The 27,224-nt window shown below is 41.7% G+C and overlaps 1 protein-coding gene across 2 annotated transcripts in view; it reads right to left on the bottom strand.

Annotated features, from left to right (window-relative positions):
* The window catches only part of SPOCK1 (SPARC (osteonectin), cwcv and kazal like domains proteoglycan 1), a 503,870-nt gene that overhangs the window by 42,467 nt on the left and 434,179 nt on the right, over positions 1–27,224 (bottom strand). The window contains exon 7 of one of the 2 annotated variants that reach the window (XM_090064910.1): positions 206–226. The exons of the other annotated variant lie outside the window; for it this stretch is intronic. Coding sequence (XP_089921036.1) covers positions 206–226 — 21 coding nt within the window. The remainder of the gene's footprint in view (positions 1–205; positions 227–27,224) is intronic. 2 annotated transcript variants of the gene reach the window in all.

A 27,224-nucleotide genomic window follows, 5' to 3' on the forward strand; every position in this document is an offset into this window, starting at 1 on the left:
TGAGTGGAAAGGCCACAGCCAACAGCATAAATACATATAGAGAAAACAAGAAAAACAGCAGATAATTATAGAGAATTTGTAAAAATTGCCCATGTTAAAGTCTAAAGTCTATAAAATTTCTTTAAAAAATTAAAAAGTGCCTCTTATTCACTGAAAAAATAACGTACAAAAGAAAAGAAATGAAATACAGAGAAAATGTACTCACTAAAGTTCCTTTTCCGTGTCCCTGTAAATACAAGTTGGGCAAAAAGCAATTAAAAAAAAGAAATAAACTATGAAAACAACCCATTATCATGAAGTTCCAAGGCAAGGCATGATACTGTTTTTATAAATTTAATATTGCTTATTCCAATTAGTAAATTCTGGAACGTTTAACAGACTAAAATTGCCTCTTTTAAGCAGGGACTTGTTCATCCTCACACATAAGTTTTTCAGCATCTGAAATTAATGAGACCCCAGATGGTCAGCGTTTTTATTTTTATTTTGCAAAAACAATGTTTTTGTAATTTGTTCCCTTTATTTCCTGCCCATGGGAAATTTAGGAAATAAAAGTAAGGTGCTGTCTTCAGTGAGTACTTAACTAAATAATAAAATATTAATTCTACCTATAAAGAACAAAATAATTTATTTTAATGTGAGCTGTTTCTTTTATGTGATATTTGCATCACTTAACAATGCTTTGCCAACAGATTATATGCATTAGCTTTCAGTCCACACTGAACACAGCAACCTAGTATAATACCATACATACCTCTAGCCACAGCACCATTTAGTTTTCTAAGCCTTATGTGCACACGGGCTGCCTATACATGTGCTTGGGGTTGGGGGGTGTTTTAATTAGAACAGTTCCCAAGAGTCGCTCTAATTAAAACGCCTCATCATCATGTCTAGTAACCCCCCTCATGCTTAAAAATGGCTGTGGGCTGCTTTAGCTAAACCTTATTGAATGAGGTTTAGCTAAAGCACCCCACGGCCATTTTAAAATGCACGGAGGCTTAATAGATGTGACAATGACGCAATGCTAGAGCATCTTAATTAGAACATGGAGCAGACTCAATTAACTGATTAATCGAGTCTGCTCCAACACGTTTCAATTAAAATGCAAATAAGCATTTGTATAGGCGATTTCTAAGGAAGCAACAGATCCATGGGAGTGTTCAGGGGGACAAAGTCAAGAAACTGAATAAAAGATGAAGACTAAGACAGGAAATTAAAGGTGAAATGGAATATATGAGATTTCAAATAGGAAATGTTAAAAAAGCCCAGAAAGATTGCACTGCAAAAAAATTTTGCTTTCTGAATCCTACACTCACTATATAAATCTGAGAAAATTACCAACTGCAATGGATTTATCTGAAAGTAGGTGCTGCAGAATAAACTAACTAATATAAATAATTAAAAACAAAAACAGGTTTATTCTTTAAAAGTCCTTAAAAGCAGGGGACAGACTAGTCCACAAATGAAGCAGTACTGTTGGTGGATCTTCTTCTTCCACATGCCCCCCCCCCGCCTTCTGGAGGGAACACCTCAATCATATTACTCTTCATGCCTCATAAAATTATGACTAAGGCTTTTAAATGATTCTCCCCAGTTATTATGGTAATTTTGTTACTATGTTTTGCACAGTACTATGGTTACTTACCTTACTTGCATTCCCCTATAACACGGGGATTCTCAAGAAGCAAGGCCTATTATAGAATATACGTACTCCAAAAATCAGTATGCTTAATAGTTATAGCCTCTGTAGTCATCATTTGAAGAAAAATGATGATTTTTTCTTGCTTTTGAACTCCCAGAATTCCTTTTTAGACTAATTAGACTGCCTGTTACCCTGGACTGGATTTGAGCCAGTGGGTTGGGATTCTGTGACGTTACCGGTGCGTAACTGTATAGCTGTTTTGCAGTGTGCGCTGTGATGCAACAGGTCTTGGATTTTCTTAATCACTCTCATGTTCTGAATATCCCTATGTTACGTGAGGCCTCGTATGTGATTCACAGTCATCATCTGCATGTGGCAGTTTTCAGCAGGGCTTGAAAAATTCCAACAGCTCTGGCCCTAGGACAGTGCCTAGCAGCCCTGCTCGAGAACAAAAATGTGACCACAGCTCCCAAAGCCACACCTCCAAACTCATCTGTTTTGCAGCTGAATTCATTCCCTCCCTCTGAATAAATCCAGTCAGTGGCCCACTCAGTTCTGCTCCTGCAACTCTATCAACTCTAGGCTGCTTAGTCCAACCAGTCCTCCTCCTTCCCAATTAATTCTATCAAGAGTCCAGATCAATCAACTGTCCCATCCCACCTCCTTTCTCTGCTCCTGGGTCCTTGAGTTAATCAGTGAAGTGTCTCAGAGCACCCCTTCCCTTAACCCAGGGAAGGAATCCATGGCCCCTTTCTCCTATTAACTTCACCCAGGGGAGTGAGCATTTCAAGCCATGCATACAGCTACAATTCAATAACTGTTTCCCGAGTTTGCTGTTTGCTCTTCCAATTACTTTGATCCCTCTGTAGTGCACCAGAACATCAGACCATGATGCTTCTACACTGAAATAAAACTGTGCTTTGAACTCTGAGTGGCTGCCCTGCATATTTCAATCATTAGCACATTTCTCAAAGAAGATACTAGGGTTGCTTTAGCCTTGGCAGGGCAGTCCATGACTCTTTCTGAAGGATCTGCATTAGCTAGTCTGTAGCAAAGTCTCATGCAGCTAGTAATACAGCCAACAATTTCAGAGTAGAAACATGATGGGATTTTCATCCTTTCTGCGTAAGGTACAAATGCTTAGCCCTGTCAAGGCAGAAAGGCAGTAGTGCACACTTTCTGCACACTGCATGTATGCACTTTAATCTCCCCTCTACCAGAGTGTGGCTCAGGGACAGACTGACTTGATTTAGATGAAAACCAGAAACTTACCCAGCCTTCCATCAGTGCTTATTGCAACCAAAAAGCACAGTTGAAATGGACAGTTGAAAGAGAGATCAAGTAGCTAGGGGCTCAAAGAGTAGATTATTCATTCTCTAAATACAATATTTATATCTCAGGGAAGCACAGATTTATTAAGGCGGGAATAAACCCTGATGTGCCCCCTTCAGGGATCTTAGCATTGTGGCATGGGGAAAAACATAGAATTCCTTTAATTGGAGGGTGATTAAATGAAATGGGGGCTAAGTGGGTCCTCAGGGAACTCATGGCCAGCCCTGCACTCTTTAGTGATAATAGGTATTCCTGGATGTCTGAGGTATAACAGATGTAGCCCAGATAATAAACCTTCTCCATTTTACCAGCAGGTTGGTTGGGTGGAGTTATTTCCATGCTTAATAATAATAATAATCTGTTTAATAATAATAATTATAGGAATCACAGAAAAATAGGGCTGGAAAAGACATCACAAGGTCATCGAGTCTAGGCAGGATCATCCCTAACTAAATCATCTCAGCCAAAGGTCTGTCTAATCTGCTCTTGAAAGCTTCCAGGGGTGGAGATTCCAGTTTCTCTAGGTAGCCTGCTTCAATTGTTGACCACCCTTAATGTCAGAAAGTTCCCCCTAATCTCCAACCTAAAGTTCCTCTCCTGCAGCTTGAGGCCATTACTGCTAGTCCTGTTCCCTACAGCCATAGAGAAAGCCCATGTCTATCCTCTCTATAATTGCCCTTCAGGTATTTAAAGATGCATCAAATCCTCCTTTAATCTTGTCTTCTCCAGACTAATTAACCCTAATAATGGTCAGCTTCTCTCCAATGCTGGCATCACTTGATAATCCATGTATTGTACAGCAAGCAAAGAAACTGGACTTAGATGGATGATCTAGCCCTTCCTTTGAGATCGCAGGTGTGACAGGTGTAGCTAGATCATGAACCAAACCGAGAGTTTCATGAGGTTGGAGGAGTAAACTGCATTAGTCAAGCCAGTGCCACCACGATCATTATCATTGGCTGATTTTTGATTACTCTTGAGACTAGAGGAATTGCAGGATACATGCAAGACAAGGAAATCAAGGGTCCATATTTTATGAGACCTTCAGTCTAGATCTCCACTGAGGCAAGACTTGTGACATTTCTCATTGTTTACTGTTACAAATGGGTATCTAAAACACCAGGAAATGATAGTGAGGTGGCTCTCTACTTGTCAGAAGCTGAGGAAAAGTACTTCTCAGTTAGAGGACCTGATATGGCTAGGATCTTGGGCCTTCCTTCAGTGACAACTCTAGTTGGTACTCTAGATATGCTCAGTAATGAGGCCAGTGAAGCAACCCAGGACAGCAGGGCACCTCGCTAGCAACAGACAGTCCAGTAACAATGAGAGAAGTCTTTCAGTACTGCATGTGCCCCAGTCTGGTATCCTGCACTTTCTCACTGGCAGTCATCTTATATATACTGAGGAGGATGACACTGAGGTTTAGCGACTGAGCTTGAGGAGGTTACACGTGGGCTCTTTTCTGGCCTTTTGGTTCCTTGTATAACACTGAAAGGGACTATCATGGGGCTTTTTTTTTTTTTAGATAAATCAGAGGAAGAAGCTCTAGTTCACTTCCTCTTACTACCAGGATGCTCCTTTCTCCCCCAGCTCTGAGAGCCATTACTAGCTGAGGAGGAAGAACACTTAAAGTCCACATCAGAGGAGCAGGTTGATGATGTGACAGGAGCACGTTTAGATGATAATTGTCAGTTTTCCAACCTGAGTAATTTGGGCTTGAAAAAGTATGTGTGGATTTCTTCATCAAAATCATTTTCAGACATGCCTCCTTCAAGTTTAACATTTTCTCTGAGATCCACTTCCAACCTGAGCACCTGCCAATCCTGTCCGAGACCCAGGAGACAGTTGAAGTGTCCCTTGAGAGGCATTACAGCATTTGAACTGCAGAGATATCTGCTCAACAAAGCAGGCAGGACTGGTACTGGGTTGTCTCTCAGCAAAAACACATTCTCAAAATAAAGGGATGAAAAAGAAAGGGGGAGGGTGGAGAGGGGAATAAAACACAGAATTTTTTATTAAATTAATAATGACCTACCTATAATTATTTACAAGCAATAGGTGAATAAACAGATTTGGACACTGCAGAGTTCCACCTCCAACTTGAGCGTATGGAGGCTGTGCAGGAAGAAAGGAGTCCTGGTGGTGTTATGCGTCATACGTCACCTGTTGGAGTCATGAGGACACTCAGCCTAAGTGCAGACGTTCGGGGGGGGGGGTAGGAGGAGGTTAGATTGCATTAAAAATGGCCATCTGGTCTAAGCTAAGTTGGGATGGGAGGGTTGGGGGGGGACAAGCAGGCTCAGGGCAGGAGTTTGTGGGAGGCTGGAGGGGCAGGCGGTCCCTGTGAGGGGATGGGGGGACTGGCAGTGTCTGTAGGAGGGATGAGGGGGAAGGTGGGATCTATCGGGGGATGGGGGAGCAGTTAGGATACACAAAGGGATGGGGCAGGCAGGATCTGGGGCGGGGATAGGGGGTAGGCAGCATCTGTGGGAGCATTTGGGGGACAGGCACAATTTGTGGGGGAGTGCTGGGGGACAGGAGGTTTTGGTGGGATAAGGAGAGCTCGTGGGGTCCATGGGGAGGGTTGAGGGGGCAGGGACTATTTTTAGTCCTCCAACCCCTTCAGCAGAACTACCCCCCAGCCTTCCCACCTCCCCCCCACCAATACTTATTTGCTCAGCTCCAGGCAGTGGGAATACTGATACAACCGGTGGCACCTGGAGTGGCTTGTGGGATGGGGGGCATTGGGAAGGGCTACTTGGTTTGTGGGACCAGGGGGTGCTAAAAATAGCCTGATGCTAGGTGGAGGTAGGAAAATTGCAGGGCTTTTCTAGTGGCTGGGCTTTCTCAGCCCTAAGGCTGCACACGTAACTGTACAGAAGTTCCATTCACTGGTCTAACCTAGAGCAATTCAGTTTGAGTGTACATCGGTATAGGTCTATCTGAGACTGGTCTGTGTCCATGGAACGTCGGTATTGTACGAGCGCTGAGACCAAGTCTAAGTGTAAGGTTCACATCGGGGTGAACTAAGTTAAATTGGGTGGTCATTTAAAATCCAATCTAACCTCCCCAACCTCCACAAACATTTGCACTTAGCCTCAAGGTGGAGAGGTCTTCAAGAGAATCCAAGCACTGGCATCCTAGATGGACAGGTAACACTAGTAGAATCCACATACTATTCCCACAAGGGCTCCAAAGACCAGCTGGGTCAAGGTAAGTACCATACTAGGTCCTTCCCCGATAGTCATAAGAGACATTGCTTAAATGTTCCAAGTTTGACCCAGAGATGTGAGCTCTCAAAAAGTATTAGACATGCATTTCTGAGCTGTACATCTGCCTGGTGACATATCCCCCATACTGAGCACAAGAAGCAAACAGGGAGATTCACCTCAGTTTTACATTAACCCACCATCTTTATTTTTTTTCTCAGAGATCCTTGCGAAGTGACACACAAATACAATTTGTGCATGAGCAAGATGGAGAGACAATTGCAAGTCAGCATATGTGGCTAGAAACTATTTTGCTCCTCTATTAGCTATTTACAGCACACCCAGCTGATTTTTATTTTACACTGTTCATATCCATGTGTTTATTTTCTGTGTTTCTTGCTGAATGCTAGCACATTGGCTAGCACCAGGGCTTCATTAAGATAAAACATAGTCATGCAATGAACTATTCTAAAATGCGAAAACAGGCAAGTCTAGAAAGGGAAAATGAGGAGTAACTAGGCACCATAGGGCGCAGAGTGCTTGGAGATGTCCCACAGGAGCTTCCTGCGCAAGTTGTTAGGAAACCTGATAGAAATGTAATGAGAAAACACAAATGAGACAAGACAGATCCCCAGTGGATTGCACTGGTCCCCTGGAAGATGACCAGAAATCTCTAGGCAGCTCTAAACCTTCCACCATCAAGTAACATATGAAGCAAGGAAGGAAATATATAGTGGCGATGCAGTATAGATCACAATGCATTGGAATAAACTGATTTAGTAAAATTTAGGAAGTAAATAAAGAGCATGAAACTAGATGGGATCTAAGACCTGAACCTGACCTTATTTCCATCACATTCATAGCTGTAAAGCTCCCTTAATTTTACTGGCATTACTTCTGATTGACACCACTTAGAAATCAGAATCAAATGCCTGGATTCAAATTCTAAGGTCCTGAACTATGACGTTGTCACTACAAGGCCATTTACCTGGCTGGTCAGACCAGCTTTTTACAATTTTTTTCTACCCTTATGCAGGCCTAGTGGTGCACAGATGCAGCAAACTGGTGTAGAAGGGAGGCAGGTGGTATCTGGAGGTCATATTCAGTACCCAAATTACTGCGCAGTACAGGTGTGCGTACACATGCATGCATGCCTGTACTGTGCAGTAAATATGCTGACTTATGCTGAGTTGGGCTTAAATTTGATACCTTCATCATGCAGGTATCAAATTTATGCCTGATTAGTTACTGTGCATTAACACATGTGTAGATGCCTTACTGTGCAGTAACACTGTGCGCGCACTGACTTGGGACTAACTTGGGACTAACTGTCCGAAGTCAGTCCACACACAGCATTAATGCACTTGAATGTTTGCACATGTAGATGCTCGCCTATTCCTGCTTACTGTGCAGTAAATTCAAGCTGGCATAAATGCACATGTAGACATGCCCACTGCTGATCTATGTCCTGCTATATGTACTACTATCCTTTATCTACTCAACTCAATTTAACAAGGTGCAGAAAAGCATGAACCCATCATACTAGTGAGCACCTGGCCTTTTAGATACTGGGATGATCAATAACTTTTTCAGCATGGAGCTGGAAAAAAAATCCTCTCACAGCAGTTCTGTGAAGAAACCCTTATAGAGATGACAGTGATTTTCCTATCCTTTTCTGGGTATTTGTTTATTTTTAATGTCCTTTAGAAAAAGATTGGATTGGTTTTGTGTACTCATGGACATCATCATTTATTGATGATTTTTTAATTTAAATATTAAAATATTTAACAACCAAAATAAAAGGAAAGGAGAGATCAAATCTATGCGGTGATACTGAAAAGATAAAGGAAGTTTTTGTGAGACAGGAGTTTGTTTGGAACTGCAGAAGAGAAGATTTTGAAAGCAGCCAGACTACCAGAGCAGTATTTTAGGGTAGTTGTAAGCCTCTGTATGAGCAATTATTCTGATCTTTCCTTAGCTCAGACACATATTTGAGTGAAAGAGAAAAGAAAAGAAAGAAAAAAAAAAGAGAAGGGGCTAGGGGACAGGGAATTGAGGGGAAAAAAAATCCCTTTCAGATGCTTAGTTTATGATAGTTTAAGATAAAGTGAAACCAAGCTGAATCTAATTTAAACTGTAGTAACTCTAAAGAAAATTAAATGGCTGGAACTGTACCCACTGAAAGAAAAAGCAAGGGAAGAGCAATACGTTGGGAGCTGGCCAGCAGCCCTCATTTAAATGGAGATCTTGTGCGGTTCTTTCAAACCAATCTCCTGTCAGTCCTCATAGGTGCTGTTCAGAATAATTATTTAATCAGAGTGGCCATGGATCAATGCACTCGAAGTGTTTGCAATTAACAAATTTTGTAAAAGGTCTAGCCAGGCATTCTTTATAACTAAGGCTTCGGCGCTCCAGATAAAACTTTTATATTATGCATACCTCATCAGCTTTACAGTGAAGCCCATCTCATTGTGAACAGTTTAGTGACATGCAGTCACTACCAGATTTCCTGGTTGTATATAGGAATTCATTGCATATTGAAACAGCTATTATGCCTAGGTTATTTCCATTATTTTGCGTTTGTCTGATATTCCACAGTTTAGGAATTGTCTAAGGTACTTTAGACCTCATTCTTTTGTCACTGTCGATGACTTCGCATGAGTACAGCCCATTCAAGGTGAACCTCAGGTGCAGCCGGGGTGGCACCAGCCTCTTCCTGGTGGGTGGCCTGAGGTGGGTTAGATAGAAATTTTTTTTGGGGGGGGGGCTGCGCTGCACTATACAAAGGTGGGACATGGGCACTGCGGCCAGGCTGCACCGAGAGCACTGCGCCTCTGCGGGCGGGAGTGAGATGAGCTCAGTGGGGTGGGTGGTGGTGGCCCAGGGGGACGGTGTGGGGCTCGGACATGGGCAGTGCTGGGAGGGGTGGATATGGAGGGACTAAGGCAAATTTTGGGGTGGCTAGACCCCCCCCAGCCCTCCCCAGCACCGCCCCTGGGTGCAGCAGACAGAAAACTACACACGGTGTGTTTCCTAGGGCTCCAGGGAAATTCACACCACCTTCAGAAGGCAAATCTTGGAACCAAAGTTTAAAATTCATAATGCTAGTTGCCTCTGGACAAAAAATGTATAAGCTGACTAGACACTGAAAATCAAGGACTGAACACCAACACTCACGTCATGGCTCATTATAATCTACTTGCTACCTGCTAGTCTCACTTCCCTTCACAGGTGTTATCAATTCTCTCCCCTTTTTAATGGCTTCAATCTTCCACTGATCAAGCTCTCCTGAAGAAGAATCCCTACATCCAAAAGCTTGTCTAAATCTATCCTGACCATACAGTTGATCCATTTAAAGATATCTCCCACAAAAATCCTGGCCTCTTGCATATCTCCTGGACCATCATGGCTACATCATTTGAACACTATCCTTTCTTCTGCAATTTTCTCTTCTCTTAGCTAGTACTGGGAATGTCTAGAGGCCTGAAGACTGCTTTCAGCCTTGGCTGTGCCTGCTCTTTCCTCAGACCCAAAGAAGAATGCACCACATTGGAAAGCTTGCTTAAGACTTTCCCGACTATTCAGTTGGTCTGATAAAAGGTATCACACACAAAAGTCCTTGTCTCTCACCTATTTCCTGGACATCACTCAGGTACTACCACAATCATTTATCTAGTCTTCAGAAAACCTAATTTTGTGCTCTCTGAATACCAAGACTCCCAATATTTTGAAAATATTCTGTTAAAGAGTTAATGATCTCTTTTCACTTGTTCTTTTAATGCCTTTCTGCACTTGGTTAAGGGACTGGCATCTACTTTTTCTATCTATTATGAGGTTTTAAGACACCATCACCCCAGCTCTGAGGACAGAACAACATTTGCTATGACTGTTATCTTCAGCAAACATGGCCACTGCCTACAAGGAATGGAGTCCTGTTCTTCTGTTGTCTGCTATAAACAGCCTTGGTGTTTTTGGCATGCTAGACTCATTCCAGTGACTTTAGACATTTAAAGGCATGAAAAAAATTTTCTGACTAAGATAAGGTAAGGAAATCATGATTACCATACCTCACCCTGCACATCTGCGTATCATCCAAGAGTTAGAAACTATATGTATTTTCATTCTGCAGAAGACAATATGCCAAGCTGTTCTCATCTACTCCTCCGTTGACCCATGTGGTCACACAGGTATGGCTGACAGCAGATTGGTGCTGCCCAGTGATTGTCCTATGTGGATAACAGTGAAAACTATTATTGTTTGGATGGTAAGTTTGGTCCCAAAATGAGTCAGCAGGCTTGACAATCCAACCTTGTTTAAAATGCAATTTGTGCAATGGCTTAAAATACTGACATTATATTCAGAGGGAGATGAGTACGGCTAATTAATGGTACAACCTACATGTTAAGATGGATACATTTACCTATTAAACCAATTAAGGCGATCCTGGGTAAGTTGATTTGAGGAAGCTTTTATGTTTCCCTTGATTCTAATGATAATCTTTCATCTGGAAAAAGAAACACATTAGAAGTTGTACATTTGTAATATGCATTAACTGAACAATGCCTTTTGCAGAGTAATCTGAGGTGGTTTGGCTTGCTAAATGGAATAAGCATTTTCATAGTGATGCCAAATTATCTGTTTCATTTCTGATAACTGCCTAGATAAAACCTTACAATTATTTCTTGCTCTAAAGAGTATAGATTGCTCCTTTCACCACTCATTAATCCCCATCATGCCCTCTGGCTATAAGCAGTACCCATATAACTGATAGGTCCATGCTTTTAGCATGGTGTTATGAATGACTTGGGATTTCAGACCATGTACAAAGAGATGCTTTGTAGCGTATGGAAGTAAAAAGGCAATTCTGCTTCTGATCTGCAGTTGGGAAATGACAAACAACAATGAACGGAAGATGTATTTGTACAAAAAGTACCTATTAATAGGAAAGAAGGGCATTATTTCAGGAAATAGTTTACTCAATTTTACATACAAGTTGCTTTTGTTATCGAGGACTACTCTAAATAGGAATAAAAGCAATGTTTCATTGAGAGGATGGATAACTTTTTCTAAGGCAGAGAAAAAGGGAAGGAAGCCATCTTAGGATAATCTATAAAAATACATGTAGTTAAATAATTAACAGACTCTTATTAAATATGTGCAGTTAAGGCAAAGGACAAAATTGGGAATAATCACTTAAGATTCCATGAAAGTCTTTGGCATGATTTCACCTGATGTTCTGCTGAAGTATAAGTATTTGGGGAATTTGCTCTTGGCAGCAGATTTGGCATTATGAGCTATATCTGGGTCCAGAAATGTGTTTGGGAATATAAAAGTACATGTTAATAAAATGGAGTTTGACAAGTTATTTTTATCATTACTTTTGCTTTCTTGGTGCCCATCTAAAACACTAACTGGATAGGGAGATTAAATTGCTAAAATGCAAAGAGGTCTCAGCTGACATATATATATATATATTCTACTTCTTGGAGTGCCTCCTATACCACAAAGGGAGCTCATATCACAAATGCAATGAATTTGCCATTGACTCCAAAGGGATCACTAAGATCTTGTCTTATCTCTCGCATGATGACCCTTGAATTCTTATCTGTTTAAATACCTATTAAGCCACTAGTACAATATTCCAGATACACCACATATGAAGGCTTGCACAAATATATGATGAATGTGGCATCATATAGGTGACATTCAGACTTTTGTGAAAATGAAAATCCTCCCAACTATCTACGAAAGTGCAAAACTTCTATAGACTTTTTAACCATTAAAATGCACCCCAAGCATTCAAATCTAAAGTGAATCAATGCTATCTTTGGCTGTGTAAATAAATTAACCGGAAGAAAAAAAATGAGCATTTTCGTCAATTAGTAAAGACAATGTTAAGCTGTCATGCAACAATTGATTGCAGAATATACTGCTGCACATCTGTAGAAGAAAATGTGTCATTTAAGTTTACAGCAAACATAACTGATGTTTAAAATTGGATATAAAATTAGACTTCTAAGAGCAAATGGAGCTTTGGCTTGACTGGGAAAAATGGCTGGTTTAATACATATATAAATTTTAGAAATAGGTACAGTAATTATTTCCTTTTAATTTATGCATGCACTCAAACATAGATGCAAGGCATGTATATAAGCCTCTGGATAACAACACTTGCTGGTTAAAAGAGTTGTTCAATTTTACTGCAAAGGTGAGGAACTTATTAACTACTGAATAGTTATTATTCTAAGTAAATGGCTCTGGAGGATCTCTAGATCTAGTCCTGCAAGCCATGTGTGTGCCTTTACAGAAGGGGTCCCTGGATGGATGCTGTATGATTTGATTATCTCTTATTCCAAATCTTTCTTTTTCTCCCTTTAACAAAGCCTAGGAAATTAAATTAAAATAAAAAGAAATGGCTAGCAGCAATGCAAATGTTACTCAAGCATTCAAAAGCCAGAACATACCAAAAAAGCTTGGTCTGTCAGTGTTTGTTTGGCTACTTTGTGCCTTTGATGCATTTTCTTTTGTTTCTCTTGTTAAATATAAACCTCCATATCTATCATTTTTAATAATCCAGAAAATAAAACACTCAGCACAGCCAAGCAGGCCACGGTAACAATCCAGGACAAAAACCAACCCTTAACATTGGCATTGCTTAGACTTTTGGGTGATTGATTTTGCAAACTTGGTTGAATTGGCCTTGCTTTTTTGGTTTTATTTTTTGATTAATCTGATTTTGATGTTAGTGTGACAATTTAATAACCTTAAATTGCCCATATTTCCATTCACAGATATACTGACAATCACATTTCTATTACGCCACGTCTACCTGGATGTTATCATTTTCTAAGTGCTTATACTGCCCCATCAGTGTAGAGTCAGAGCAGTGGTAGGGTTTTGGTTTTTGTTTTTTTAACTGTAAAAGGTAACACTCCTGGTACAAGTGCAGCAGTCACCTCATGTCAGGGGAAGCATGATTCACAGGTAATGTATTTTCAATAACAGCCACAAGGTCTCTTCCAAACCTCCTGCTACTATCTTTTCTTCTCCTTGTGGCTCTTTTTCTTATTAACCCATTCTAAGATTTCATCTGGAATAAATTAAGTAGAGAAAATATAATTAAAAATATGTCAGCTAGTTAATGACATTCTTTCAATCAGGCTCCATGGAAGTCAAAGGAGTATACAGAACTAACACAGATAAAATTAGCTTTGGCTTCCAAGCTTATTCCAATTCATGGCCCACAATAAGAGGCTTATCTACAGGTGCATGTGTGAAATTGGCCAATCCATTAGACCAATAATTGCTTATTGTCATAAAGAGTCGCGCTATATATCCTTTCATAGTGGGCATGTTGATAAGTACTAAGTACTTATCAACTAAGTACAGCACAGAGAAAAAACAGATCCTGAGAAAGGCACTGTTAATGTGGCAACAACCTGCACCTCCTTTGATGATCATTTTTTATCTGTGAATATGTGTGCACTATGGACAAGTCCTTTATGAAGCTTCTCAGTGTTAAATCTTGCCCAACTGATCCCTTCCAAGGACTACTAAGAAACTGGTCCACAGAGACCCCCGCAAAAGGAAGGCTTTCTCAAAACTACCCCTTGCAACACCTTCCTTTTAAGAATTAGATCCCTACCCCTCCCTTTGGGAGCAGACTCTGGAAAACAGATTTTGGATTCTGCAGTGTCACCCCAGCTGGGAGCTCAGTACAAATCTTATGGCATGTATTTCCTTATCTTCCATTCTTTGTCCCACAGGGATTCATGATTAATGTGATGCTAATGAAGTACATTTGTGTTGGTGGAGCCATCTCCTAGTCATTTCAGAACTTGTAAAAGGGGTGAATTCAGCAGTGTCAGCTGGTTAACTGGCCAGTGATCAGTGATGATGCCTTGTCCCCAACCCCCAAAGCAACATGGATTTTTCCTCGCATTAGTTTTAGAATTGGAAGTTAACTAAGTACAAATTATGCTAACTTTCTTTGATGAAGCAAAATACAGTATTATCATGCAAATGTCAGTCTGGAGATGCATTTGCTTCATTAACCATTAATTTCCTATGTAGCAAAACCCCCAGTTTTTCTTTTTTTAAATTTTATTTTAAAACGCATTCTTCCCCGTCCCCAACCATTTCTGACTTTTTCTCTCCCTCTCTATTCCCTATAGATAAGTATAAGTGAGCTCAGACTTAGGATAAGCTTTAAACATTTTTATTTTGGTAGCAAGTTTTTGGTTTTGGATATCCACTGTTTTATATTGTATTAGGTGTGTATTGATTCTTACTGTTGTATATTGTATTATTATCATTTTCTTATTGATTGTTATTGTTTTATGTGGATATTGTATGGTTTAGGCCTGTGTTTATAGTGAACCAAAGTCATGTCAAGTTTCCATTTTATATGTCAAGCTGCCATCTTCTGTCCTCTGTCTGGGCATCCCATGTTGCAACTGTAGGAGTCATGTATCCCTCCCATGTAAATTGGTTCTCGGATGAATGAGAATGATTGGGAATGATTGAGATACAATGGTAGCAGGCCTCTATTGAACAGCCTGTAATGACTGGGCCATCACCTTGCATTGATTCACCCAGGAACCACAGACCTCACCCAGGAACAGAGACAAGACCAGCATTTGAAAGACAAGAGACCCTGCAGAACCAGTAACTTTCACCATTACAGACACCCGAAACTGCACATCCCTGCATGAAGCACACACGGTCAGTATGCCAGGGGCTGACCCTTGCTTGGGTATGCCTCCTGTCACTAGGGTCACACAAGCTCTGCCCCTATAAAAAGAGGCAGTGAAGACAGACCCAGTGGGACACCCTCTCCATCTGGACCAGCGCCATGCTACACCACCTATCCACCCAGAGGCCCTGCCAATGACCCCCCTCTGGACACCTCCTAGTGGACAAGGACCCCTTTCCAGCCTGGATAGGTAGATATTACCCGCATACCTCCTCCTACAATTTGGACTCTCTCTCTCTCTCTCCTCCTGGACTTCAGTAGACTTCAGCCCCTGCACCAAGCCTCTCTAACCCCTGCTGCTATTGCGTGTGTGTGTGTGGGTGGGTGCAAGGGAACCAATAAGACATTGTGTCACCATCTCCCCTGTTCAATAAAACCACTGTCATTTGCAACCCTGAGTTGGGTCATGTTTTACTAAATCCCATTCCCTTCCTTATCTTAAATTCCAGCCTCATTCTCTCTCTCAGCTCTAGCCCCCATCCCTCTCCACTAGTTTCTTGATCTCCTCTCAATTCCTACTGCCTTTTCCCTGTGACTTTCTGCTGCCTTTCTCTGCTTTCCTGTTGCCCCTGCTGCCTTTCAGTCTCTCCTGCTGCTTTTCCTGTGATTTTCTGCTGTCCCTCTCTGTTTTCAGACTTCCCCCACACCTTTTGTAGTCATCCCCTCCCCAAAGCTTCCCAGCTCCTCGTGGCTGTCCTGCAGTTTTCTCCAGCAGCTGGAGCCTTTCTCCAGCTCCCAGCACCTACTGCCGCTCCCTGCAACTTCTCTAGCTTCCCCAGAGCCATCCTCTGGCTCCCCACATCTACAGCCCCTCTTTAACACCCACACTTTCCCTAAGTCCCATTTTCCCTCTCCCCACTTACCTTTTCAGCTCGCCCGTAGCTCTGGCTCCAGTCTCAGCCTCTGTGCCGGCATCGCTTCCCTGTTCTGCAGGCTTTGGGCCGTTGTCTCTTAATCAATAAAGATCAGTTAACCTAAAGTTACCCCCCAGCTTCAGTTCTTCAGCCCAGGCCCCTCTAGTTTACCAGTTCTAATCCTGGTTCCGGTGATTTTCATTTCCAACAACTTTCACTCCCTATACTTCTACTTTCTTACCTTAACCTGTCCCCAGCTATCCCAAGTACACCAAGCACATACATACATATCACAATACCCAACTTAGAAACTCACTTGTATGTGTAGGTGGGTGGTATGTGTGTAAATTAGTGAATACACATATATATATACATATATAGATATCACTGTTTGTGTGGTATATAAATTAGTAATCCACATATGTGTATTGAATGTGAAGGTGTTGGTAACTGATTCTGTCTAAAGTTGGTGTGTGTAGCGTGTATGGGCTCAAACTCGTGATAGGTGTGCATGAACCTAGACTAGTGATTTTGAACGTGTGTGTATCTGAGTTGCTAGTGTGTATATATATATCTAATGCACACAATGCCATATATATATGGCATTGTGTGCATGATATATGAATTGGTGATCTGTGTCTAACTTCTGGGGTATATAGTGTATGTGCTTGAACTGGTGATAGGTATCCATGTGCCTAGGCTGGTTTGGATGTGTATGTGCCTGAGCTGGTAGCGTGCATGTGTATGCACCTAACTGATTTGTGTGTTTGTATATATGCAATTGTGTCACACCCTCCTGTCTAACAGCGCAATATTGAGATCCTGAACGTTGGCCTGACCCCACAGGCCTACACCTAGACCATACAAGAACCATGTATGCTTTTGTAGCAGTCCTGTAACTGCAGATAGAATTACAACCATATTTTCTTTTCTATTATCCCAGCTCATTCCTTGTGCATGCTCATGCATCTGACCTTGAAATTCAGTTTTTTGGAAATGTTTGGACTCTTATATTGCTGGGATCCTTTGACCATAGCTGACTTTCTGACCCTGGGGCAGGGGCTGGACTTGATGATCTTCTGGGTTCCTTCCAGCACTATGTCTATGAAGTCTATGAAATGGTTGTGCCGGTTTGCTATGATGTTTTCAGAAACAGGACAAAAGAGTCACAAGAATATCTTAAGCAAATCCATTAAAAATTCAAATGAGGGGTTTATATAGATTTTTCCCCCTATTCTCCAAGCTATCCCTACAACATGCATTGAAGCCAATCATCTCCCTTAGAATGCCTGAATTTGATCAAGACATGCAGATGAATGAAAGGTGGATACAGAATCATGAAAGGAAGACGAGAGCCAATGAGATCTACTCATCATCCCCCAAATAATAGCTAATTGAAGGCAGAGAAGCATCTTTCAGTTGGTATGTGTGCATCCTCCACTTCATTCTAGTCTCCCTTAAGAGATGGAAGAGGACACTCTTCGGGAAAGATCTGGGCATCTGGGATCTCTCTAAAATGTAGTTGAGGGATTTGAAATGTCTCATAGGGAAACTAAGGGGAAAAGCACCTGGTGATTCATCTGTCTAGGGAAAACACTGCCTCCAGCTAATGTATAACTAGTGACCAAAAATGAGGACATGGGTAAATCACAATGAGAGAACTTAAAGTGTTTTAGAAGTGTCACGGAGCTTATAGTAAATAATGCTTTTAAAGAAAAAGGTAATCACACAGCACTGAAAGCTTCTCATCTTGCCACCTTTCCTTTAGATCATATTAGCGCTGTGCATCACTACAAGAAAGAGCTCTTTGAAGCATGTGTACTCTATCTCCACTCTATTCATCATAAATGCTTTTTTTTTTTTTTTTAAAGAAAAGCTCACTTTACCACCACACACAATTTTTTTTCTTTGTGAGATTTAATTCGTTTCCTATAGAAACATCAGGCTGCAATCTGTCTTACCAATTCAGGTTCACACGCCTTGCTGTGTTTAGCAATGATATACTGACACTTGTAAGATCACAGAAAATAAAAGAATGTTATTACTAAGAACAGCATTTTGCATTTCTGAAGGTACATATGAAAAAAGACCCATAATCTTCCTTTAGTAAGAAGAAGATAGTGCTGGCTACAATTAGGTTTCAACTTCCATTCTAGTTCCTTCTTTGAGCTTATATATAAATTTCTTAAGTAAATTCTGAAAATTCGGAATTTTTTCTATATTTGGTTTCATCCAAAAGTTTCTTTTTTACTGTAAAAAGAAAATCACTTGAGAGATTTTGAAGTTACGCCAGCATGAAAATCTGCTCCCCCACTTTGTATTTTCTTATTCATCATTATACCATGATGATTACCATGACACTTGAGTGTGTTGCCACATTCAAATGTTTTCAGACTAGGAACTTTAAGCTTGGATTATTTAATAGACTCATTTAATGAGATTTAACCACAGGGTGCAAAAATAGATCAGCAGTTTAAATGAATGATATTTAACTTTAAGGCTTCTACACATCTCCATATGATCCATCTTTCTGTTCTTTGATGGAATTAAGGGGACTGACAAAAACAAAACAAAAAAAACAACCAACCAAAAAACCAAAAAAACCCAGCACTTGGAAGCGTTACAGGTGGAATATCCCTTCCATCTATGCTTAAAACTGTTACACTTAAACTATGCTTAAAATTATTGTACAGAGACACACTGTACAAATGAGAAACAAGGAAACACAAGAGGTTGACACCATTTTAAAAGATATTTTAGGTGGGAGACTTCAGTTTTTTTGCCAAGAAAGACCTAGCTAACCCGTTCTAAATCACAGATACCAGTGAATGCCCCAGTTGTGCTGTCAGATTTGCCCATTCTGAGATGAATGATGGTGTGAACTCTCTCCTGGGGAAGTCCTTCCTTGAGACCCTGCACACGTGAAAAGACTGACTTATGCTGAGCTCCTACTGAAGTCAGGGAGGTAGCATGTCACTGTAGTCTGCCCATTGGATTTGACTACTGGCGTAGGACCTCAATTACAATATATTACTGTGCAACTTATTAGACCATCAGTTTCATGCTTGATGACTTTACCTTTTGGTTTTTAAATAAAGAAAGATCTAACATCCACTTAATTAGAAGAAAAGTATCTAATTCAGTTAAACAGTTGAACCATTAAAAAACAAAGGTGGGCCAAATTATTTACAATGTAAATGGTGCAGCCACCGAAATGCAAATTCATTTACATTCCGATTAATTCAAGATGGTTCTGCAATTATGTTCAATCACAGTCCGTCAATACAGTTTTTTATCAATTGTCCCCTTAGATTAAGTAAAAGGGGTTCTCTTGCACGTGTGCTGTAAACGGACTGTCGCATGAATCAATGTTACGTGTTACTCAGGGACAAAAATAGCAGCAAGAGGGTGAAAATGAAAGAATTAAATGGAAATGGCAGATTTAGGGTGAGAGCTGATTTCCATGTTGGATGGATCTGGAGGAAAATTGGTCATGATTTAGGTTGCAGTCCTTCTTCTCTTTCGCAAAACCTAAGAAATTAAAAAAAAAATCTATCTATCTATCTATCTCACCTTCAGCAGGTGAGGGGTGTGTGGGTGTGTGTATATATATACACACTCCCACACCCACATACATACACATATACACACACATACACACCTCATCTGCTGAAGTCAACGGTTCCATGAAAAGGATGGCAAAGTGCATCTTAAAAAAAGTACTGTGTGGTCTAGGGATATCCTCTGAGATTGGAAGAGCCACGTTGGCCATGTCCACATGAGTGTGGACATTTGTTTCCCTGGGGACAAGAAGCAGTGACACAAGTTACTCCGGGTGGGGTAGGGGAGGTTGGGGCCTGCAACTGTGCTGGCCCCAGAAGCCGTACCTGGGTCCTGGGGCTCTCAGGGAGTGGCAACCACAGCCCAGTTGTGCAAACCCATACACAGTAATAGTGAAGGAGAGAGGTTCTGTTCGGCGCCTCTTTAGAGCAAAGTGACAATGCTCTGCTTATTCCTGATGGGATTCTTTGGCAAAATATGGGAAAATAAATGATTATTGCAGATTTCAAATGTGGAAGTGAGAAATATTTAACAAAACTCACAAGCATAAGTCGTGTTTATTTAAAAAAAAAAAAATGCCTGCTGGAGCAGGATGTGATATTTCTGTAGCATTCCATGCACAAAATAGCTCCTCTTCACAGCTACATCATTCACATCCTGCACAATATCATCCCCTTCCTGGCAATTAGTCTGCAGTTAAGTGAATGTAACTGAGAGCAGAAGTTGGCCCCAAGTCTTTGTAACCCAAATTAAAGCAGAGAAAAACCCTCTGATGAATTCAATTATGCTATATTGTACTGTCAATATAATAAAGTGAAAATGTTATCTCAGCCTACAAACCCTTCAACTGTATGAGAGTATTGCAGGAATTAATTTCTTTATCACAAATATCCTTAATTTAGATTTTTTTTAAAAGGCCAAAGCATTATACTCCCATATATCAGAAGCGTGTTTAACAGGAAGACGGTGAAGTACAAAAGGATACACTAGCGTATGCTTACACTAATGAGCAGGCACAAGATAGCAGCCTAAAGCACTGCATAGGAATCCTTAAAAGCACTACAGGGGTATAAGTTATGTATCAGCTGTAATCAGGAGACAGATATACGCGGCAAAGCAGCGTAACATACACCAATCTGGTATTCAGTGGGAACTAAGGGCACTTGCAGAAGTTACATTTTTTTGTGTGGTAAGGCCCCTGAAAGTGCTTTACAGCCATAATGCAACAGAAGTGCACAGCTGCAGAGCACTTTTGAAATGCCTGTTGCGTGAAAATTTAACCCTTGTTAAATCAGCTATTGCTCGAATGTGCTCCAGGGTAGAAAGCCTTAGGGAACTCCTGTTCAGGTTCCCTGAAAGGGTTAATTCGGGTGATTCCTCCTGCATCTCATGTGCCTTTGTGGGGCTGGGCTGGTGCTCATGTGGCCTGGTGCTCAGGTGGGCCTGCCACAGAGAGGACACTCCCTGAGCCACAGGGGAGGGTGTGGAAGGGGGAGGGTCAGGGTGGGGAAAGGTTGAGGACTATTGTCAACATGCTCGCATCAGGCGCTGGGTTAGGGGGTAATCTGAGCCCCCCTGTCATGCAGGAACAGTCCAGTTACCCCTGCTTGGGTCTTGGGGGGTAGTTGGTCCAGGCCTGCAAGGTGGGGGGCTCAGATTCCCCCCACCTTGGTCCCAGCTCCCAGGATGAGTGTTTTGACAGCATCCCTCAAACTTCCCTCACCCTCTCTCTCCCCCATCCCCATCCCACTGCTCTGCTGGCCAGAACAAGCAGGGCTCAGCCACTCTCCCCCACCACCCCATACCTCCTAGACCTTGCATTTGCTGACTCTCAGCCAGCTCTGCCTCCTGGGTGGGGGTATCTCCCTGCAGAGACCCACTCCCCACCTGGAGGAAGCCCAGAGAGAGCAACCACTCTGCCAGCTGAAACCCACAGGGCCCAGCCACTCCCCACCACAGCTCGCTTTGCGACAGCACCCTGTCTCCTGGGCTCGGCCAGTGCAGGGAGGAGATGAGCACCCCCCGCCCCCCCAAAACACCCAACATCTGTTGAACTTAGGGTGCAGATTTTCCTCCTCGGTTCACTCCTCTAGGGCAGTTAGACTAGTTTTTAATTATCCCTGTGTATATGGGAGCAGAGCAGGGTGAGTTGCGTCAGCTTGAGTCCTGACTTTGGCTCAGCAAGAGTGGGAGACAGGGCAGGACTCAGTTATTGTCCTGAGACGGCTGGCTATATCTTTGCAATATGATACAATCTCTCATTGGTCTCTCCGTTACTGCCCTCCTGTTCCTAAGCTGAAACGATACAATTTTTCCAACCTGAAATCAGATCGGTACTTTCTGTTTCCTTAAAAACAGATATTAATCAATAACCCTTGTACCCCATTATCTAAAACAACACATAAGGTATATCATGAACAATTAAAACTTCTATTTGAACAGATGCATCTATCAACAGCTCAACAGACATAACAAGGTTAGCCCTTTATGAGCTAAGATAAAACAAAGACAGAAAAGGATGAAATAAAATAAGCTATTGCAGTACAGCTTCAGGTTGAGCATTCACATATATTTTCAAGGGATGTGCTGCAGAGCTGAATATCTTTGGCTATCAATCTGTAATCACATTTTCCATAATTGAATTTCCTATTATCCTGGTTTCAACAAGCTGCTTTTCTGCTAGACACTTTTATAGCAGTTGCATTTGTTATGCATGCTTATATTTTACAATGCTCAAAAAAAAAAAAAGAATCAATTGCTGCAGAGTTGAATTGGAAAATAATTATTCCAGTTGTTTAGAAAATGACCAGATGCCAGGTCTAACTTACCCCTTCCACACACTGCTCAGAGGAACACTTAAAAATAATTTAGTGTATTTAAATTAGCCAAAGAAATACATATTTCATTAGCTAGCATTGCCTGTCTGAACTCTACAGATGTTCCCAAATCTCTATGTTGCTAGCCTTTTAAACACAACGACCAATGCCATGAAGGAGAGGTTTTGCATAAACCTCTGCAAAAGCATATCCACAGCTTATTCCTGTGACCAGGTTCCCCATCACTGTTTGCATTCCTTCACTGGCTCCTCCTGTCTCCTTTGCATCAACCATAAAGCTACTAGTCAGTGATTTTAAGACTTCTTTATGGCTTATCACCCCAGTCCCATCATCCCTCATATGCTTCAGCCTTTTCTCTGCAAATGAGTAGTTCCTTCATCATCCGCTCATCACATTTTCAAACTTTTTTCAAGCTCTCTGCCATGCTGCCCCTCCTGTTTGAGAAGCTCTAGGTAAATGACCCCCCTCCCCCCCCCCTCAAATCTCATTGCTCCTCTTAAAATTTGTTTTTACCCTGGAAAAAAAAACACCAAAGAGAAAACAACCCCCCACCTCACCACGCTGCAAAACGCAAACACTTTGGACAATGGCTAGGCATTGGACAATGGCTGCTGCTATGCTGTGACCTTGTCTGCCGCTCTGCTCAGCCCTATAATCTCATTGTTTTTCTGTATTCCACTGTTTCCATTCTCCTGCTTATATACTCAGATGTTAAGTTGTTTGCACAGAAAGTATCTTTCCGTTCTGTGTTTCTATACTGTCTAGCACAAGGAGCATCCTGTTCCACGTCAGGAGCTTCCAGGTGTTGCTGTAATATGAATAGATAATAAGACTCATTCAATGAAGAAAGATGTCTCTGAAAATGATGAATATGATGTTTAGTTACTTTTTGAAAGGGATACACATATTCTATGGGTGTGACAATATAGTATAATCTATTTCTCAAGGGATGCATCTACACATTCCAATTTAAGGTGCTTTAGCCCGATTTAAGGTGCATTAAAGGCATACGTCTACATGCGAGCGACCTTAATACACTTAAAAATGGTGATTTTAGGGTATTCGCGCAGAAGCAGGTGTCAAATTTAGGCGCAAATAGCTAAAGCTTATTAATACATGTGTAGATCTGTTAACACGCATTAATGCTGTGTATAGACTGACCTGGGGCTAACTTTCCCACGCCAGTCCATGCACATGGCGATAATGAGCTTTAACGTGTGCATGTGTAGACGTGAGCCTAAACTGCCTTAATGAGCATGAAGCTAATGCACATTAAATTTAGGTGCATCTAAATACATGTGTAGACACACCCAAGATGACATAAAAGAGTGCAAGTCGTCAGGGGCATAGACGAAACACAGAACTCCTGAAGCTGTAATCTAGATTAAATCTAGCAAAGTCAGCAAAGTAACTCTATATATGTATAGGTATAGTTAAGAGCAGAATTTGGTCCAACGTCGCTTTATAGGGTATAATTCAGCACAGAATGTGACCCATATTTACTTAGAAAGGTGATGATACTATTGCCACATGAAGTGTCAGTGCAGACATTATTGGATGTGTACACATTTAAATGATCTGGGAGAATTCTCTCAGGTTTGTTCTCCTGGTAGAAAAGCCTATCAAGAGACACCTGAATGGACATTTGAATACTGAGCCCCTGAAGAGTAGAGAGCATGTTGTATTGACATTGCACAGCCATGGGGCCTCTGTACCCATATCTCAGGGGGTGCAGTCTGCTTAGAGACAGAATGGCAGCAGTGTATGGGACATCCCTGATCAGCTGACCCAGATTTTTGAGGGTCAGCCTGTGCCTCCCTGCAGCAGTGTAGGGACTCTGCTAAGCTGGAGCAGTAGAGTCCAGAGACTAATATGCTGTCTCCTGGGGTGGGGGGTAGGAGCAAAGTACCCTGGGATGCTGGAGGACTGTGTTGTGGCTTCTCTGAGAAGAGACCATGTATATACACATCTGCTCTTCCAGGAGTGATTTAACTCTCCTCTTTCCCAGGTTATTTTTTCTTCTGGCATGGCCATTTTTGCTTTGAGAGAAAAATCTTGAACATCTATACACTTCTAATGGACTCTCCCAGGAGAAGCTAAATATCTGTATATGACCATGGTCTCTGTCCTAGAGGACACATTATTGGTTAAGCCTACTTTCTCAGTTTATTCTCTCTCCCAGTTATCTCAGACTGATTTCAAATTATAACCAAAACCTACATCTTTTGGAGAACTACCTTTAATTACTGCTCTTTTCCTATTTTGTACAAGAACATCTACTCTTCCAGGGAGAAGACCTGTGCAAAGGAATGATAACTATCTCCAAATAGAAAAAAAAGAAAAAATATCCCTCCATCATTTTGCAGTTAAATGAAGAAAAATACAAAGTAACTTGTATAGGTTTTTTTCAATTTTAAACTACAGTTTTTTGATGAGTTGTCAGTTTCAGGACACTGGAGGCCTTTTGCCCCTCTCTGTGAGTGTTGCAATGCAGAACAGTTGAGGTATTTAACATTGCATTAGGGCTGTATGAAGCTTTGGGTGCTGATTCAATTTGGAGGAGATGCAGCCCGATTTGGCGGCCGAACCTCCAAATCCAAATTGAATCAGGAAACCAATAAAAAGGTCCAAATAAATTTGAAGCTCTCCGAATTGATTCTGAAAAGATTTGGAGAGCTTCAGACAGCTTCAGAGGTTTGGGCAGTCCCCACTCGCCGCCGCAGGGAGCTGGACCTAGATTCCGTTCTGGTAAGTAGGAGGTGAAGGGGGATGGGTGTCTGGATGAAGGGGGAGGGGACCATGGTAGGACCCCTGCCAGGCCCCATCCCCTCCCTGTTCCCCCAGCCCCGTGACTGCCCACCAACCTCCGCCTGCTTCCCCAGCACTGTCAATGGCTGTCTTGCTCGGCCCTGCAAAAAAAAAAGCCCCACACTCACCAGCTCCTGCCAGATGTGGGGGGGGTAATCCCTGCTGCCCCCCACTACACTGCACTGCATGGGGGGCTCTTCCATGAGCCCGCATCCCCTGCTCGCTCTCCCAGTCCCATCAATGGCTGCCCTGCCCAGCCCAGTCCCAGTGTCCCAAAAAAAGCCCCACACTCACCGGCTGCTGCAGCGGTCATCAGAGCTTCTGGGGGCTCACGGCAGACCCCCCCCCATGCAGCACTGGGCAGTGGGGAGCATCAGGGATTGCTCCCCCCATGTCTGGCAGCAGCCAGTGAGTGCGAGATGCTTTTTTTTCTTTCTTTCTTTTTTTTTTTTTTTAAAGAGCCAGGATGCTGGAGTCAGGCAGGGCAGCCATTGATAGGGATGGGAGAGCAGGCAGGGGATGGGGCCTGTTTGATTCGGAGATACAGCTGATTCAGTGGTGGCCAAATCTTTGAATCAGATTTGGCCAAATCAATTTGGGACAGTGATTTGAATCACCAAATTGAATCACTGTCCCCCAAATCGGCTGAATCCAAAGTGAAAACTAGCTGCTTTGCACAGGCCCACATAGCACCATGGCAGCAACACAGAAGAACTGTCAGGTCTTAGCTGTCTTAAATGATCTTCTTCCATTTGTTTTCTTTGTCTTTTGGATGCATCAGTAAAAGCAGATCTGAATAAATTTACATTTGTATATCCAGAAGGGACTACAGCTAAGCATGGGCAGCCTCATACAGAACACTGCTACCAGGGAATTACAGTGACAATGCAAATAATGGCAGTAAAGCCCATTTAACCATAACATGGGACATAATGAACAATTGACAGCAATTGTCTTCAATAAAGTGCTCCTGACCTGCTTCACAATTCCATCCTTCTTCTCTAATCATTTGTTTGAGAAAGTTTTGCAGTTGATTTCTTAACAGCCACACAGGCATTTAACAGTTTATATTTCCCATTAATTTCATATGTAATAATAAGCATCACTTCTCTCTGAAACAGAAGAGCTGTTGTTTTTTTTTAATAAATGATGAGAAAGCAAACTTTCTGACTTTGTGTTCAGCAGAGCTCAACAATCTCATGGACCTTTACTTTGATAAGACTCTGGCACAGAATGAGGGAAGGCAGTGAAGTATGGTAGCTGTAATTAAAATTGTGTTATGCTGCTGATCCAGAGGCAGATAAATTCTATAAGCATTAAATTGCATCAGTGTGTTAAAAAAAAGCATATTTGACTGTTCATTTCCTGGTAAGAACTACATCACTGTAACGATGGGGAAACCTATGAATCTGAAATGCATTGCAGGAGTTCACAAGTCACTTAAAATAAATAGGGGTCTAGATGCCTCCCTACCAAGAGACCTAAAGCTTTATGTAGAAAGCAGTGAACCAGTTTAATAACAATTACAAGCAGAGATGATTCACACACTTGCAGACTGCTTGATTGGGACAGTGTTAATCCATGTTGTTCCATCCAAAGTGCGGAAACACCAAGGTTTTCTAAGGAGGAAGGCCACAGGCTCAAGTCAAAATGTTTTGAATGCCATTTTTCAAAAAAAGATTGTCATTCGTTGAACAAATTAGACTAAGTGAAAATGAAGCTTGTATCAAATGTCACCATGTGGGCAGGTTCCTCTCTTTGTTCTGACTTGAAATAAAAATACCTGGCTGTCCTCCTGGTGCATTAATCAAAAACATTTCATCATCGTTAAGAGTCTAATAACAATAAGTTCCACATGGCCTATTATAAATCAAGAGCCCTGTTTACTTGTCAAATGTATTTGCAAGTCCAAATTGGCTGGCATTTTATGTGAAAGCTACCCTTTCATCATATTTATCAGCCCATGAAAATCAGAATAAAAAGTAATCTGTTGCGATCTCATCTAACAACACATTCTTACCCAAACACTACCAATTAGTCACAGGGCTGGAAAGGTAATGTGAAGAGACTAATTAAAATGGCTTTACAGAGGAAAGCACGTTCTTGCATTAATAATAAACTGCAATCGCACCATGTTTCAACCCAAATCGGAGTCAAGAGTTTGTATATAATGCAAATGCTGTCTATTGGTTACATTTCTGAACAGAAGGGATGAGAAAAAGTAAATTC

The sequence above is a fragment of the Crocodylus siamensis genome, chromosome 10, assembly GCF_052110815.1.
Source record: "Crocodylus siamensis isolate JL-2025a chromosome 10, ASM5211081v1, whole genome shotgun sequence".
Taxonomy (NCBI): Eukaryota; Metazoa; Chordata; order Crocodylia; family Crocodylidae; genus Crocodylus; species Crocodylus siamensis.